The following is a 19,407-nucleotide window of genomic DNA, read 5'->3' as shown; positions in this document are numbered from 1 at the left end:
GAATATTGGGAATATTTTGAGAATAATTTTAAAAAGTTTTAATAATATCTTCTTTCTTCTTTAGATAACGTTCTTCTTTAATAATATCTTCTTTCTTCTTTAGATAACGAAATTTTATTATAATGTATTATTAAATTAAAACAAACGATATATTTACAGAATTAAAAGAAATATAAATTTTATATCTTAATTTACTTGTAAAAATAATAACTTCAGTCTTTTCAATCTTTTTTTAAACTAGATGTCCATGATATTCTATTTAAATAAGTCTCTTTAAATAAGCATATCGTTTTCAGTGACATAACTGTCAATATTGCAAAAAAACGCGTAAAATTAAAAAGATCCCGATCTTCTCAACTTCAATATTCTTTGAAATAAGGTTGACAAGTTTTAATTAGATGCTAACTTGATCGTGATACACGAAAGATATTTTAAATTCATGAACCTCGCAAATTAGGCTTGAGATCGTGTCTTGCTAGAGTTAATGATAGTCCGCGATGTACTTGGCTCGTGTAACTTTCACGAACGTTTCCTGCGTTGCATAACAGCAACTTAAATCGTGCCGCCGCATAAACGCGGAGCAGAAAGTTTCGGGAACTTTACGGAGAGATATTCATTTGCGCCCGAATCTTATTGCTGTTTCGTGACTGAAATACCGGGGACCATAAAATGAATTGAATAAATTAACGAAATTTTTTTGTTCTATGTATTATTAAATGTATCGTCGATAACAAGCACGTTAAATTATTTTCTTCTCCGATTACTTATATTTTTTAATTATTTCTCTAGAGAATACTTCAATTCTCGTTAATTCTTTACCATGAATAAAGGGAAAAGGAATTAATAAATCGGCGACCAATTATATTCGACCAAGCCATATCCGTTAATCGTGAAAATCTAGGCGCCACGTACATTTAGCAGCAAAGCCGTTACGCAAATTTCGATGTTCCCTAACGGACTCCTTCATCATCCCCATGCGACGTGCTACGACAACATCGGTATTTACGTAATTATTGGGTCGGGGCTTCGCTTTGTGGCGGTGCAACTCGTGAGATGCCTCTCGAGTGCATACGTCATCATTAAACTAACTACGGTATTCTGCTCTGTCAACGACACTTGTAGGTATCTTTAATTAAGCCACTCGTTTCAACAACAGCATAAGTTTAAATTTCCAAAATATTTTTAATTTTTTTTATTGTAATAATTGCAACGTAAGCTCGTTTCCAGCTTAATTAAAGAATTTGTTAAAATCGTTCATTTTCGAATTTAACCGTAAATGAAAGAAACTTCACATATCGTACATTGCAGAGTCAAGATAAGAAGTTCGAAATTACATTGCAAACTTTCAGAAAATTGGCACATTGATAATGTAGATACCAACTTCGATAAACTAAAGTTTCCACCTATGCTTTTAGTGTGCTTTTAAAAATTATTTTGCTATTTCTAAGGGAATTTACTTCAAAGTATTCGCACAGTGTCTTCCTGATAAATAATATTATATTTTATCACTGTATTATTTTATTATATAGTATATTATATATTTTGTCTTTTATTTTTTATCGCTTGGATAGACGCATTATCTCTCGTTTGTCAAATTTCAAACATTTACCTGTCCTTGTTTGTCCAAAATGCTGCATTACGTTACATTAAAAAATTATTTATTAATCAGTGTTACTACGCGATGTAACGGCAACTTTATTTGTTCGCTTTATGAATAATTTGTCTATCAGAAAGATTCGCGGTTGTTGTGCTTTACATTAAATAGATATCCATCTATTTAATCCATCTAATTTTATCTATTACAATAACAATAACTTATAATAACTTACAATTTTATCTATTACAATAACAATAACAATAACAATAACTTGTTCAAAAATTTATTTATCGAAGAGAGATAAAATGAACAAATTGCTAAATAAAAAAAAATAGAGAAAAAGTAATATTTATTTTTATTAGTTTATACTAAAAATATTCATATATATTTAATTTTATCGTAAACTTCTTTTAAAAAATATAAATTTTTAGATTTATGTTTCCCATTCATAGCTTTGTATATAGCAAAGTAGCAAAGTATTCTCGAGAATTATTCTCGTTGTATCTAATCTTTGCTTCGAGACGTGCTGCCATGTAAATGAAAATTATTTCGCGCAAAATACGCGGCGACAGCTGCATTAGACATCGCCTATAATGGATAAACGAGGCCACTAATCTACGAAAGTGGTCGGGAAGATACTGCTTCTCGATATGAATACCCAACAGCCGTTTACTCCAATTCTCAATGCTATGATTCCACGGATGAATGTTACAAATCGATCCGGAGTGGTGATAGAAAGCCACTGATCGGCTTTATTACAATCGATATTGATAGATGGTACACGGAATCATGCATTACAGGCCATTACGCGTCAGCAAGCGCACGTTAGGTCGGAATAGCATTGCAAACTAATAACTACATCAGGCTAAGAGCGTAGTTCACATCTTAATATTTGCTAATTAAAATTTCTAAATTTTATTTAGAGAAGATTTTCGTTCACAAAGCATAACTTTCGTTTTTATCTGATCAATAATATTTGTATTACATAGATATGTGTATAAATTTCAAACGAGATGCAAAAAATTACAAAATTTAGAATTGAAACATTAGATATGAGAATGTAACGTTTAATATATATGCGACATGGATTTAATGAAAAATTAGTGGCATTAGATATAAATTGTCTTCCTACCTCTCTTCTTCTCACAAATCCGACGGAAGAATATAATTATATACGAGAACTCGTAATTGTAGGAAATGTAACATAATTAGAAACGAGTCAACGAGATTGACATGACCGTGCTGGGTTTAATCGAGCTGTCTAAGAGACGAAGACGATAGTCAGACGACATATGATGGAAATCATAATGAATCTCGTCGTTTCACCTCCGTCGCTCAGGAATGTGAAATTACGGCAAGAACCTGTCTAGCACGCTCGCTAATATCTATCAGTGACTTCGATCTTCATTAATCTTCCACTCTTGATCGATCTTGGATATCTAAAGTTCTTCCGAGAGCAATTTCCTTGTTTGCTATTAACATTATTCATCTAGTCTGGACTCAATTGACACAATCTCTGTTAAAATTGTTAACTATGTTAACGATTTTAAGATCTCTCGCGGGAATAATTTTTTCCTTTTCTCATAGGATTTAATTTTATGCTCTCTCGACACGTCTAAAGCGCGTTCTATTTATTCGAAGTATTGCAATCGACGCATACAGTCAGTTGAATACTTTTTCGTGTAACTTTCTTAAAGTGACATCTCCTTGTTTAACGCAGAGCATTCTCGCCTTTCCGTTTTCTCTTTCCTTTACGCGTTATCCGCTTCCCCTTTCGCTCATTGATCAAACACTATCTGGTTATCCCCACTTCTAGCACCGGAATTTCTTAGCGATAAGCATCCCCCTCTCGCACTCGTCAGTATGAACTCCCGAACTGCGCCCTTCAACGCCACGATCTACCCTGATGCTAATGCACAAATGTCAATTGGGTTATCATGATAATGATGACATAAATGAGTCATATCGTATATACAAATACTTGTAATTGTAATTAATTAAGAGATCTATCCTTACTGAGGAAAATGAAATACCTAAAAAACATTTGAAAAATTAATATATATATTTAAAATGATTAATTAATTAAATTGAAGGATTTAAAATAAGAGTTTATAATGTCACCAAATTTAACCTCGTTATTGAACCTCGCAAATTCATGCAAGAATTCAGAGATGCCGAGTGAATTCAATAAATCCCCTAAAAAATTGCACTCTTCGTTCGGAGAAATTTCGACCCAATTTTATGCAGATAAACGTGCGTAAGTACATATGCCTTGAAACTGACGGGCAACTCTTGCGTAATAGTGAGCTTATTCGCTCGTACCTTTCCTAAACGAGCACTCGCTTCGGAGTACTCGTATGTATGTACATACATACACATACAAATAGCTTACGTTCACCGTAAGCTTTCTGTGAAAACCAGGGGAGATTTGCTCATAAATATGTAAATTTTCCCAGGTTGTGCGCGCGAGGGCGGCGGGGTAAAAATGTGGCCACGCCGAAAGCTGCTGATACGAATGGATATTCAATTACGATCGGCATATGGCGATTTTGTGCTGGGAAGCGAATATAACTGCATCGAAAAGTTTGACATTATTTCATCTAAATTCACTAGACTTTTTAATCCGCTTCTTGCTATTTAATTTATTAACATCTTAATTTTAGATCCCGCGATTCAGTATTAATAATTTTAATAACATAGTTATATATCATATGAATAATTAAGTGATTTATCAAAATATCAAATATGAATTAAACATGAAATTATACTTTCTAATCGATCAAAAAGATTCATCACGATATAATTGCGTTAAAATTGATTTCAATAATTTAATATACATTAATATATTGCTTAAAATAATTATAATAATTGCAACAATAACATTTTTAATTAGTCATTATTGATTATCGAATATAATTTATAAAATTAATCTAAATTATGTTTAGTGATCATTCCAATCGTGATTAAATTATTTATTCACCGCCAACTATAGTAATCATAAAAAGAATTAATCACTATTTCTAACAGTGCAAAGAATAATGTGACACTGACAATTGTGTAAAATGGCAGAAGTCTTTTCATAGAGAATGTCTTTCGGATTTTCGTGCAATTGCATCATTCATAACAACGACTCGCGAATGCAGACGCGTCGTATATGACAAGTGGAATATATATAATAAAATAAGGATTATTTCATTATACGTCAGGCGCACCGGCTTTTACATCGTACTTTGTTATGATTCCGTAATAATATTGCACTCTTCTTAAGCTGCTCTTGATGCGTCGAATACAAAATGCAGCGTCTGCATCCGATCTCTTTCATATACATTTCAAATCAGTAGATAGATATAATATTTCTTAAAGAGAGAATACATTTTTCAGCCGGGAGAAATAATAAAAAAGAAATTTTGGTAAATGGAAAACAATAAAATGTATTCATAAATTTTTTCAAAATTTTAGATATCGTTGTATTTGAAAATGTAGTCATTTTAAATCGCAACTTTAAAATTTCGATTTTATTTCAAGATTCACCCATAACATATGATCTATTCATAACGTTTTCATAAGTAAAATATACGCATCAGAGGTTCCATAAAAAAGCGAACTTATGCCGAATTTTATGCATTTCGAGAGGTTCGCGAGATTCCTCTGCACATGCTTCTCGATAAAATGATTCAAAATCACGCGTTTAAAATTTGCAGTATAAAATTTGACATACTCTACTCGCCGTGCGAGTATCGCGTTTAAAAATTGGAAGCAGTTTCAGAATCGCGGAAAAGTCCCGACAGGTCTAAGAGCGTCAAGCGTTCCTTTTCACACGAGCGGATTTTCTGCGCTATTTCCACCAGAAACTTTTAAATAAACGGGCTTTCCTCCTTGACCCAAAAGTTCCTTTTAAACGTGCCCAGTTTCTAATGAAATAATCCTTTTTAGCTGACCTCACTATGCAGTTATGTTAACTTGAATTTAAATAATGTCTTTCCCAGAGAAAGAGAATCCCTGAAAATCTTATAAGTGCTAAGCAATGTAAGTATCCGACAAAAAAAATAATGTTAAAAGTCTCTCGAGAATATAAATGAAGTAATACTATTATACTTCGCTTTACATATAATTCTTTTAACAAAAATTATTTTACAGATAATGCAACATTCTTTTCGCAGTAATGCAAAATATTTTATCGTTGCGTGGAAATGACGTGGAAAATCTCGCATTTCCAACAGCTGGTGCTCAGCTGAAAAGAAATTGGTTTGTGGAAACATATCCGTCGGAAATAAGTATAGTTTTTTGTCAGCGTTTCAACAATCGTTAAAATATTTCTTAATTATTGTGGTTTAAGGCATTTAAATGATTACATGCTCCTAATGCATTTGAAGCATATATTAAATTCATGTCAGTTGCAGAAGTTGATATGCACGTTCAATATGCATTATATGTGTATAAAACTGATTCTTTCGATAAGCTTAAACATATTTAAAAATAATATGATATTTTTCAACTGTAAAAAAAATTGAGATAAATCTCCCAAAATAGATTAGAAAGCTATTCATTGATAGCACTGTAACTATATAACAAGAAAAATATTTATAAAAAAAATTTAGTTAATGATGGTTTATTTAATTAAAATATATAAATTTAAATGTACTATTTTTTAAAATTAGATTATAAGATCTTTGAATAAGAAATTTTTCTGAACCATTTAGGATCCTTATTTGTCTAAAATATTCCATTATAAGCAAAAAATTATGCTTCACGTAAATTTGTGTTGTCACGTCAAAACGTTTCACGCGTTTCGTGAATATTCAACAATCTTAAATATTCAACGCCGGAAAACAGAACATTATTCATCTCCACGGTGCCAGCCGTCCCGAGCATACATCTATTTTTGCCACTTTAATCCTACTCCAATCGGTCATTTTGATTTACGACATCAGAAATGAAGAAATTATTCTCGAGAGCATGAGCATTGCTACCTTTGTTCTTCGTCATGTTGTCAACTTCATAACATTTTCCACTTATATAACTTACAGTCACCGATTTATTCCGAGTATCTTACTATGCGCAATATTGTAATGCGATAAATCGCTATAGTAAAGTAAAGTGGAAATCTACTAAACTCCAATAGTTTTCCTTAATGTTTTACGTCTAGCAAAATAGAAAAAAAATATAATTTCCAATTCTTTGCATATATATGAATATATATGCAAATTTTTTACATATAAAATATTCTCTGCCTCGTTTTTAATCAACTAAATTTACATTTAAAGCCTTAATCTGATTGAATCCTGAAATTGTTATTGCAAAAAGTTTTTTTCTGCAAAAATATTGCTTGAAACGTATTGTTTTTAATTGCAAAATTCTTTATTTAAAATTTAAATTTATACAATTTTTATAGTATATTTTTACATTAATATATCTAACACACACAAACAATCTTCTTATTTACTGACTGAAAGTTGATATTATACACCTTGTGTTCTGCCTCTCTTATTTTCTTCCACATCGTCTTATAGAAAGTTCGTGTAGGTGTAAATCTTATCTATCACCGAGTCTAAATCATGTTAAATTGACGTTACACTTTCGAAAAGCGATACAAATTAGATCTGCCCTAACAACGCTTGCCACTCACTATCTTACTTTTCCTGTCGCGCTTCTCGTAACTGCATCACGTTCAGTAACATTATAGTCATTGCGAAAAGTGACTGTAAAAGTATAAGGCGGTGCACATTTTCACTCGAGTGGATTCTCAAAACAACAGAAGAGAATGAAACCAGTTTTATTGAAATAAAATTTTATTATACGATTTATCAGTAATATCAAATGTAAGCTATACAGACAGGAGATTTATATTGGATATATTATATAAATTATAGTATATAATTTAATTTATTATTTATCATTAATTAATATTATTTGATTAATTTTATTTAATAAGATCGACCAATATCAATCAAATGATTTTGGCATATTTAGATATAATTTCTATGAGCTTAGTGTATGTATATATATGATCTCGATATTATAGATCTAAATAAATTATGAATATTAATGGAACACTATTAAGTGATAATAAACATAATTATTATCTACAACGTGCGCTTTTGTTTTTCCTCTCTCATTAAATATGTTCCCTTTGGAAAATAGCGATCGGGTATGTATCCCATGCAATAATTATCACCTCCATTATCATTACTAAAGCAAGCAGAGTCCATCCTTTCCCGGAACCACTAGCGCAATGCGACATGAGGTGTAACGCGGGAATTAATTAGGAACGGTTGCTGCGCGAATACTCTTGCGTCTACGCGCGAAACTCGACAGGAATTTTCCATTTACGTGCCTCATGGACACCACACATTCGAGGGATACTAATACGCACCTGTGTACCTAGAAGCCGTCACGTATGCTCAAATCAATTAACATATTGCGCGTTCGCACTAATGGTCGAAGGGACAGGTAGATAGGTATATGTTCGCGCGTCTGTGCCTCGACGCAATCAGAGTTTAATTACATGTATAGTAATTTGCTAATTATCATTATTCTACACTCGCAATTCGTTGCGAATTGATAGTCGGGAGAGTTATTGTCTTTCTATATTTGGACATGTCTCTCTCTTTACATTCATGATCGATTAGAGCAATGACCTAACTGCAATAATAATAATAAAACAGTCACTGCTAGTTATTATTGCCATTATTAATTAATTATTCACGGTAATGTTATAAGCCAAATAACAAAGATATTATTAGTATTATCAGTGATTAGTACCGCATAATAATAATGATTTCAATATGTATGATTTAGAGACATTACATGTACATTGTTTTATATTAGTTTTGTTATTGATGCTATTATTAAATTATTGGTATACCATATTAGATAACATGTGAGATTATTACTATTATTATTATTGCTGCCGTTTTAGACAGTCGATATCGCCCCGCGTCAAAATTGATTATTCGCATCAACGAATGCAGTCGTTTTCGCATCGGCGCGGAAATTCAATCGTATAAACCGACATGTGAGTTTTCCACTTCCCGTAGCCACAATCGATGTGACAGTAATTTCAAACGAATAACGCACGTATATCGAATGAGCCTGAATTAATTAACGACTCCTATAATGCACGTTGCCGCCGAGTTCCACAATTTCGCGAACATTCAATGTATGTACATATTTGTCAAAGTCAAATATTGTTTTCCTTCCTAACAAGATAACATTCTTTGGGTGAGGCATCATTTCTAAAATGAAAAGTCAAGATGAAACTCTGAATTATGGAGCAAACACGGAATAAAACGTAATACATTTTTTTTAAAGAATTGTTGAAAATAATTTTAACCATTTACAAGAAAAGCGCTTCATCACATTTTCTAATTCCGTTTTTTTTTATTTTGCGCGCATTTATTAATTCTTTCAATATTGTCTCTGTACGATATGATTATAATTATACAAATAGTGGCTTAAATGGAGCTTTTTTTCAAGTGAAGTAACGTTAACGATGGCGTTTCTTGACAGCGCCGTGGTAGTACATCAACCCTTCGTTACATTTACATTTGCGATCCAGCGAAACGTACAGACCGAAGCTATATCGGTATTATTACATTTGCATGTGAATGCAATTCGCCTTCCTATCGCGAGAGAATAATTCACCCTACAGAGTGAATATCCATTCAATACCGGCACTCGGTGCGATTATCTTGTCGGACATCTTTTCACCGATGTCGCAGCAGAAGCATCAACATAATGAGTGTACATATTTATTATTTTGACACATGATAATATTCACGAACCGTAGAAGAATTTTTATTGCGCGTTAAGATCGAAAATATCAGAAATATAAAGATGACGAGAAAAATATTACAAAAATGCATCGCTGATAAAAGCTTATAAAAAGCTATAAAAAGCTTTGTAATATTTTTAAAAGTAATATATTATTAAATTAATTCTATTGTCACAATTGTAATAATTAATTACAATAATTGATATTAAGATAATATCCCTTTCTCTCTCAATAATATAATTATACAATTAATCATCCAAAGCTAAACGACGATTATATCAATATAACGTAAGTATGTGAAGGTAAATCTAGCTCCGACACACATCATTTGCATTCAGTCGAAATTAGATTTCCGCGTGCATGCAAACATGAGCGGTCGCGTGTATAGATTCCACGTGCGGAATAGTTTGAATTGTGAATGTCGGAGATTCACGAAATAGCAGAAAGTCCAAAATCGCATACCAGTAGTCCATAACTGGGATTACCACTGCAAGTTCCATCTATACGCTCGACCAGCTAGTTGGTCCAATTAGTCGCAGGCCGACGTTGAATCCGGAAATTACAATGCTCTGTCGGTGACAGGCACAAAAAGGAGACGTGAGGGATGTTGCATGCTTTCTATAGAATGCGTCCCATTACCAAACGTTTGCCAAATAGCGTCGTAGGAACCATTATTGAGAGTTAGATACGTGATTCGATGGGAAGATCGAAGTAAATAAAAGGTTAAAGCAAGATGTAATATGTGGGATAAATCGCAAAAATATTGCAACAAATATACATGATTAATTTGAGAATAATTAGAATAAACTATAAAAATAGGTAATATAATTATTGATAGATAATCAACTCACGTAATGCATAAATCGCAACTAATAAATCATTTGCATTTTTAATGAGAAATCGATTTTTGTTGCAGAATTTGAAAAACCAAATCATGACGACAAATCTGTGGGTGGAACAGGTAAGCGATAAGTGATTTATTTTGAAATGCTCAATTTGTGGATGTTTTATCTCTATCAAACATCTTCCTTACAATCTTTCATCATAATTTATCACAAGAAAATGCTCAAACTTTTAACATTATCCAACAACTTTAACCAAGTTAAATATAATTCAAGTAATATATCATAAAATACATATATCGTAAGGAATTTCTTTCTACTGACTTGCGACACACGAAAAATTTAATAGAAAAAAGAAGGTATTAGAAACAACTTACATTACTACTCGTAATTGAACCATTATGTTAGAAAGAAAAAATTAACGACGCAATTGAGTTTAAGAAACAACGAATGTTTTATTACTTTGTATTCGACCGCAATAACTGCAAATTATTTATGTTACGTCTTGTTTATCAATGTGATGAACATTTGTGTGATATTAATAATTTTTCCTATGTACAGAATAAGATATAATAACAAAAATCATCAACGACAGGATTTAGAGGGGGGCGGGGGGGCAACAGAGGCTGAAGTCTATGGGCCTCCACAAGAGAGGGGCCTCCACAACACAAATTTTTGGGTAAAATTTCTTATTGAATGGTATACAACATTTACAAGGTCTATGTATATTGCTTGACCTTGTTATTTCGCAATAAATTATTTAAACAACGTAAAAATTTCTATTTGATTTTGGTTAAAGATGGTTAGGGATCTCCACCTCTTTGTTGCCCCAGAGCCTCCGCATCTTTAATGCATCCGGCTCTGGTAAAAGATGTTTAAATCACTGAAGCCACTTTTCTCTATTTTCTCGATCATCCTTTCCTTCCATCTCATTCAAAAATATTAATATAATAATTGTAACTACGGTATCTCTCTTAGTCTGACTCTTCGCCTTCGATCTGTCCGACATGAGTGACTCTACCAGTAATTATGGCCGGCGTTCATATTATAATATAATAAAGTTATAATAAATAGATAATCCTACTATATAAAATATTATATCTAGCAATCCTCTAACAATCCTAATCATCCTAAACCTAAACAATTTTGATGATCCTAACAATCCTAGTGATCTTAACAATTCTAACGATCATAACAACCTTAATGATCCTACTTAACAATCCTATTAAGAGATCCTAACAACTTTAACGATCCTAATAGTTTCAATGATCCTAACAGCCCTAATTGCTCTGCAAATTAAACCAGCGGAAATGCGATTTTTTTAGATTTGGGGAATATGCCCTAATTAGGATTTTATTACACGAACGCAGTGTTTCTTTATTTTTCGCGAATTTTTGAGTTTATTTTTATATGTTATTATTTATTTTATGCGTACCCGTTTATTTTATCCGTTTAATTTACGCGTTTATTACGTGCCATTGCACGTTTTTAAATTAACTTATTTTTCGAATATCCAGGCATTTGGCTATTTTTAGCCAAGGATAAAGTAGCTTTGACCTGTATCATAGGTCAATGAAGGAGAAAAACTCCTTCCATTGCCGGCTACTTATTTTCACCGATACATGAGCATAATTTTACGCTCATTTACAGTAATATTATGACCGTTTGTTATCGTCTTAATATAACTTTGCTTTAATTAATATAATGCTATATAGTGTCAAGTTAATCAAAATTAAATGATTGCAATTTTTACAATATATAATATTATTTATAATAAAAAATTTAGAATAAAAATTTACGATAAAATAAATTAATTCCACATTATTTATATATTTTCTACTATATTTTCACTCTATAGTATCATTCATTGGTCTTTTTAAACATTACATATAGGTCAATAGATTGATAACTTACTTAGATTTATATCAATTAAAGCAAAGTTTTTTAATATGTTACACTACATAAAAATGATGGACTATAAAAAATTAAAATAATGTCAGTATGCATTATAGAAGAAAATTATTATATAGTATTAAAAAATAAAATTACTAGTATGTTCTTTATGTTTTGTATTTATGTATATTATTTATTTTAAATAAAATAAATAATTGATTATAATGTAAAATTAATAAAAAAATGAAATTTTCTTTTAATTAATATTTCAATTTTGCATTTTTAATAAGCTTTAATATATATTGAAAAAAAAACTTATATGAACTTAAAAAATTATATGATTTAATTTGTTCTAGTCCATCCATTATAAGGTAACGGACCTACAATCTACAATCTACATCTACAAGCTCTACACAAATCCGTTACCTTAAAATTAAATAAAAGTTTTTCACTCACCGACACTGATGCGCAGCAGCGGAATTATCAATATTGAAGCTATGTTGTCTATAACATACAAATATAAAATTCATATAATTAGCAGCTCTTAAAATAATTAATCTTTCATTATATTTAATTATTATTGTACGCATCGAATTTTATATCCGATATGTGCAATAATAAACAAATAAATAAATATGCAATAATTTTTTAAATTCTGAAAAACCTATTTTTTTAAATAGAAAATTTTATAGGATTATTTACATACAATCTTTTTTCTTTGAATCTTTCTTGTTTCATTCAAATAAATGACTTAAATTAGTACGTGTACGCGATATAATAATTAATATAAATAAATAATATAAATAGTACTCACCATCAGGTTGTTCCGCCGATGCAAGATGCCTTTCCTAGGCCTGCGCCTCCTCTCAGATCATCAGGATTGTTAGATTGGTCTATAACAAATAGAAGATTTAAATTGTAATAACATTCAAATAATTAATATTTCAAAAGTTATTACATGTATTGAATTTTACATTCGATACATATAATAATAGCAGATTAATAAAATAATTCTATACATTTTAGAAAAAGACATTACTAATAATTCTCTAATACTTTATAAAAGCTAATTTTATAAGATTATAAATTTTATATAAAAATTTTTTTCTTCAAAATTCTCTCTTATTTAAATTATATAAATAAAGAATCAAATTACGCGATTAATTGTTTAATTTAAATTATAATAAATATATTTAATATTTAATATACATTTACAAATAAATAAATTACTTACCCCTTGCTCTGCCGATGCCTCTCCTAGGCCTCCTCCTCCTCTCAGTCTTGGACGCGCGATACTTTACGGCACTCCCGCACTCACGAGCGATATTTTTATCGCTATTTTCGCACTTTTACGCGCGATACTGAACGGCACTCCCGCACTATTTCGAAATCTTAGTTAATTGGCATCGGAAATAGAGACTCGTGACAATAATAAAATTGGGATTTTTATACGAAAAGTCCAACGTGGAAGCGCGAAAACGCGATGACGCGAAAAAGCTAAACGCGAAAACGCGAAAACGCGAAAACGCGATAACGAGACGCCGCCGTCCGCGACACGTTGACGGCACCGACGACGGAAAGTTGACGACGCAATGCGTCCAACGCATGCCACATATGAGCTATTGTGTGACTCGTGGCAATGCTGTGCTGGGTACTTAGCTTCCCCTTCAGGCTCCTTGAGATTTATTCTAAATAAAAAAATTTAAAATAAACCTCAAGGCACCATCCAAGTACTGAGCCACCCCACCGCGTCAAGGTGTACCCATGGGGGGGTTGCATTATATAAATTTATAATATAATATAATTTATATATATGAAAGAGAAAGAGAGAAATTTATATTATATATAATTTTATATAATTTGTGTATGGGATTGATTATATCATTCAATAATGTAATCTGACTCATATAGCTACCGATTTTTACGTCATGTACGAAATAAGTATGTAAGTATTTAGTTAAAATAAAAATTTTTTTTCTCATTGTAATGTCTACTTATATGAATATTATTGAACAAAAGATTAGGTACACGACGATCATTTTTTTTAATAAAGGAAAATTGGAATTCACAGAGATGTTAAAATAATAAATAACAATGAGAAAATTATATAATAATTTTATTGTATATAATATTATATTTTATATATTATATATAATAATTATTATCACAATTGCTGCTCCTTAGATTTGCAACAGCGTTCATATTAATACATAACTGCTTAACTCTTTTTCTTATTATTTATTTCCGTTCTGCAAAAAGTCGATCAATCGCAATCTGTATAAGAAAGCTAACTAATTGTATATATAAAACATACTATCTTAAACTGACTCAATGAAAATTTTTATTGATTAAAAATGTAACACAACGTATTTCTCATTTAAGTAAGCATTGTGTTAGGTCTTTTTATAACATTTTTTGCGAATTATTTATATAGAACAATAAATGTGTTTTTAAAATCTGCAAATAATTTTTTAGAAGATATAGTTAAAATGTTTTAAATATATTTTTTTCTAAATGCAAATCGAAATTATCAATGAATTAATGTACATTAATTACAACAATATTTTATAGCTGAAAAACCAAATAATATATGTATATCTAAATATTTATACAGATGACATTGATTGCTTTAATTGTAATATATGAATAATATATAAAGTGCACCTTTAATCGAGTTTAAAGAGAAAATTCTAAAAATTACACCGTTAGAAACGAGTGTGTAAGTAACTGAAATATACGAAATAAATTTGTGCGAGTAACTAAATTAAGACATAAATCTTATACGCGATAAGAAAGTGATGACAGGCGGACATGAAAATTGGTATTATTTTGGTTTAGTTTTTATCTGCATATCGAGTTACAATAGATAAAGCCGAGTCGAGGCTCGCTCGAGCTTGCCCTTTAAAAGCAATTAGAGAAAAGGATGCAACGAGGGTGCGACAAGGATGCGAGAAGAAACGCGAATAAGACGCGAGATACTTCGCGAGTGACAAAATCCGAGTTTTCTATTGGATTTAAGGATCGAGGATCTATGATTATTGGCTATCGATTGAGTCCGCGTGGAGTCCGCGTGGAGTCCGTGTTTAGCTGAGCAGTCCTCGCGGATTATTTAGGTCTGGAAAAATTCGGGATGCTACCGATATATGGAACATCTAACGCGAATATTAATCGTTACGCAAAGACCAAACACAAATTAAATGCAAATACATTCAATTTTAATATTTTTATAAATCTATTTTTCTAATAAAATTAAGTATCTAAATTAATTGATTGTAAAATTAATTATTATGCGCAATCAATTTTTTTGCCTTTTAAACAGATATTTAATATTGTAAATTATAATTATCAAGCATTATCTTGAATATAAACTTTTAATAAAAATTCAGTCTATTTAAAAATATCTAATTCTTATATGTCAGGTATATAATAATTACATTATTGTGAAATATTTTATAAAATATTGAACTATCTTGAAATATCAATTAACACAAAAAATATTTTATTATGTAATATTATTTGGAATATTTTAAAATACTATAAAAACTGAAATATTTTTATATATGCGTTATATGTTAGATGATAATTAAGAATAAATTCGAAAAGGTGAAAAAGGAACAGGCAATATGTCTAAAAGTATGAATGATAAATAATTTATAAATGACTTACATTTTATATTTCGTTGCTTTGTATGTGTTGTTCGATGCTTTTCTCCTTTTTCTTTCTTTTTCGTCCTTTGCTATTTCTTCGTAGCACTCACATTCACTTTCGAAAATACGAATAATAGTAATTAATTATACATGAAACGATCGCGAGACACTTTGCGACACTCCCGATCGCGAAATAATTACATAAAAAACGCACTTTTTAACATATTGTAAGAAAGACAGAGAGAAGACACGAGAGAAGTACTATTTTCGTTCGATATTTATATAAAGTTTCAAATTCATGCACTACTCATTACAAATGCTCCGTTTTATTAATATTATATTAATACAAATTATAAAATCAAAAGATTAATCTAATTGAAAATCATGATAATCGTCCAATTAATAATAAATTCGATAATACACGAAGAATATCGGTTCGTATACTACTATCTTGCTCGAGTGTCGCCGTGTGAATCATACCAAGACCGCGGAATGTAAATATTAGCGCGCTATTGTATACGCCGTCAAGGCTAAACACTGTGTTATTGTCTGTTCGATGTTTTACGTATTTTAATAAATATATACGCGAAATATTTTAAAGTATAGAAATTTAGATTTTAAATGATATAGATTAATTATATGATTATTTATTGAAGGATTACTTTCATTATGTTAAATATATATTTATATTTACGATTCGATCGTTTTACTGCACGATCACAATCTGAATTACATTTAAATAATCGAAAAATAGGTAAAGAGTCACGAATGATTTATATTTGACCGGATTTGGGAGAGGGGGGGCAACAGGGGCTGAAGCCCAGGGGTCTCCACAACACAAATTTTTGGATAAAATTTCTTATCAAATGGTATACAACATTTACAAGGTCTATGTATATTGCTTGACCTTGTTATTTCACAATAAATTATTTAAACAACGTAAAAATTTCTATTTGATTTTGGTTTAAAAATGGTTAGGGATCTCCACCTCTTTGTTGCCCCAGGACCTCCATACCTTTAAATCCGACCCTGATCAACGAGATAGTATAATCGAGTGATTTAACTGAACTTAAGAATTAAAGCGTTGATTAATGATTGTGATGTAATTTTTCAACAAAACAATTCGTGAAACTGTCGTAATATTGTTAAAATATTTCGATAATATTGAGATAATGCGACTTCTAAATAAACATTTATTGCTTTTGCAAGACGAGCATTTATTTTAATATACAGAATATTACTAGAATGCGCAAGTAAATCAGGACAGCACATTTTCAAAGGCAACTCTAAGAAGAAAAGTTTATGTAAATTCATGAGAGAACTAAGTAAATGTATTTATAATTAAAAGATTACATTCAGGATAAAGTACATATTTTAGTTTTCTGTCTAAGATTTAAATACGAAACTCTTCCTTATTTTTGCCGTTTTAAAGTTACTTTTGAAACCTAATCAAACATTCCAATAAATAACTTATCTTTAAAAAGATATGTCAACACTCTGACGATGCCTCTCTTTTGAATTATTACAAAATTCACAGAGGACTCTTTGGAAGAGGCTTTGACGCTTTCCGATAAAATCGCGAAATAGATCATATGTCGAACGCTATTCGTCGATTCATACCACGATTCATATCCGTGCCATACGGTTCGCGGACTGTCGTCTGGTCGAGTTGCAGCCCGTTGCGCGAGTTGCATTTCTGTCTGCACTTGTACGTGTATGTGTACATGGCGAAGCATTCCCGACGCGTCTCGCGGAGCGACGCGCCATCCCTCAATGTCGAAACCACCCTCTACTCTCGGGGACGACCGGCCGCCAGCAACCCCCGGCTGTTGTTAGTGTCGGCGTGTACTCTTGTCTCGTTCAGGACCGTCTCCACACGAGCCTCTCGCGTTACATTGCGCTTCTCTTTTTAATGTTTTAGATAGTGAATCTTTGTATAATGAGAAATATTGTTTTATGTATACTTAATGTAATAGGAATTAACAAGTGTTGTTTAGACAGAAATTTAAGTGATATTTTAGATCAGATATAATTCTCGATTACAAGCAAGAAATTTCTTTGAAATTCTACCACATGAAAATATACCGTAAAAATTATTTAAAATTATTCTTAATAAAATTTTATTATATTATTGTAAATTGTTTCACTTGGATATATATAACAAATAAGTTTTTTTTTATTTTTAATTAGTAAATGAAGAGTATATTTACTAAAAAAAATATGTATGTATGTACATTTTGTCACATTATTTTATAAAAATATATTTATAAAGTAAAACAATCTTTTAATATCGATAAAAAATTTAAAGTCACTAATTTTGTTAGAGTCGTCCCTGGTGCTTTGATACAGACACATATCTAACATGTAGCTAACCGATTTGCTCTTGCTGCAATGTGCTACATATGCGACACGCAGCGATAACGAAATCCAGGTTTTGCGATGTGCGCTTTCGTGTAACAAACACAAAAAGTAACTTTTTTTTTAAACGTCGGAACTTTCATCGTAAATTTCCCTTTAACGCCTCGTAATCCAATGCTATCTCTTTTCTGGATTTTAAACATTATTTACAAAAAATAAATCTTTTTTTTAATATATAAACAAAGAGAAAAAGAGACAGAGAGAGAAAGGGGGGAGTGAGAGAGATAGAAAGAGAATAAAGATGGAAAGCTTTTGCACGTGCGAATTTTACATGATAAATATAGGATAATAATACACATGATTCAAAATTACGAATAATTTATCGATTCATTGGTTATCGGTTAAATCATTTGGTGGATGAATAAGTGCATAATTATGTCAGAAAAACTGTCTACTATTATATATATATAATATATATGTGAAATAAATAAAGCCAATAAATAATCCGAGTAAAATTTATTCAAAAATATCACTATATTTATTTACAGATTTTCATTCGATTAATGTCATTTCCATTCGAAAAATAAACAGGCATAAAGAGTAATACAAGTGAAGCGAAAACGTTTTTATATCCAGACACAATTTACAGATCGTGCAAATCTTCCGACTATAACTTAAATTGTAATCTTTAAATGCACGCGAAAATATACAACATCGCCGCGCATCCTTTTTAGTTTTTTTTACGGTCGTTTGTTTGCAGAAGCTCGTAATAAAAAGTTTGTTTTCATCTTCATTACTTTCCCTATACCTACAGTTGACTTTCATCGTCTACACGCGAAGATAATATTTCGTAAATAAATTGCTAATGTAGAGAATGTCGCAAACTTGGACATAAAAAATTACGTAACATTACTACGTACCATTTTCATCACACACACATATGAGAAAAATATGAGAATGTTTACAAATGTGATATTTATAAAAAATATAATAATTTTCATTTATATCGTTAATAATTTACATTTTTTTCCGCGATATATTTTTGTATACTTTCTCAGAAAAGTAACAATAGCGAGGCGTGTAGCAATATTGACTGTGCCTCGAGATATCGTAAGATCTTGGCATGTAACATTCCCCGATATGAAACGCAATTCTCTTACATAGGAGCACATATGGCGCGATACTTGCGCGATTTACTCTCCGACGAAATAGCGAAGTATCTGCGAAAGCTTATCCCATATGTGCCGAATTGCACGAATTTAATTATGCCGCAAAATCGACCCCGTATATATCGAC

At 31.0% G+C, this 19,407-nt stretch overlaps 1 protein-coding gene across 1 annotated transcript in view; it reads left to right on the top strand.

Moving 5' to 3' along the window:
- Positions 1-19,407, top strand: part of LOC105252098 (acetylcholine receptor subunit alpha-like) — a 160,858-nt gene that overhangs the window by 39,365 nt on the left and 102,086 nt on the right. Inside the window, exon 3 of the mRNA XM_011259314.3 lies at positions 10,288-10,332. Coding sequence (XP_011257616.1) covers positions 10,288-10,332 — 45 coding nt within the window. The remainder of the gene's footprint in view (positions 1-10,287; positions 10,333-19,407) is intronic.

Source organism: Camponotus floridanus, unplaced genomic scaffold, assembly GCF_003227725.1.
Source record: "Camponotus floridanus strain SB8 unplaced genomic scaffold, Cflo_v7.5 scaffold3, whole genome shotgun sequence".
Lineage (NCBI taxonomy): Eukaryota > Metazoa > Arthropoda > Insecta > Hymenoptera > Formicidae > Camponotus > Camponotus floridanus.
Note: the sequence above shows the minus strand (reverse complement) of the source record. Positions and strands in the feature narration are given on the sequence as shown.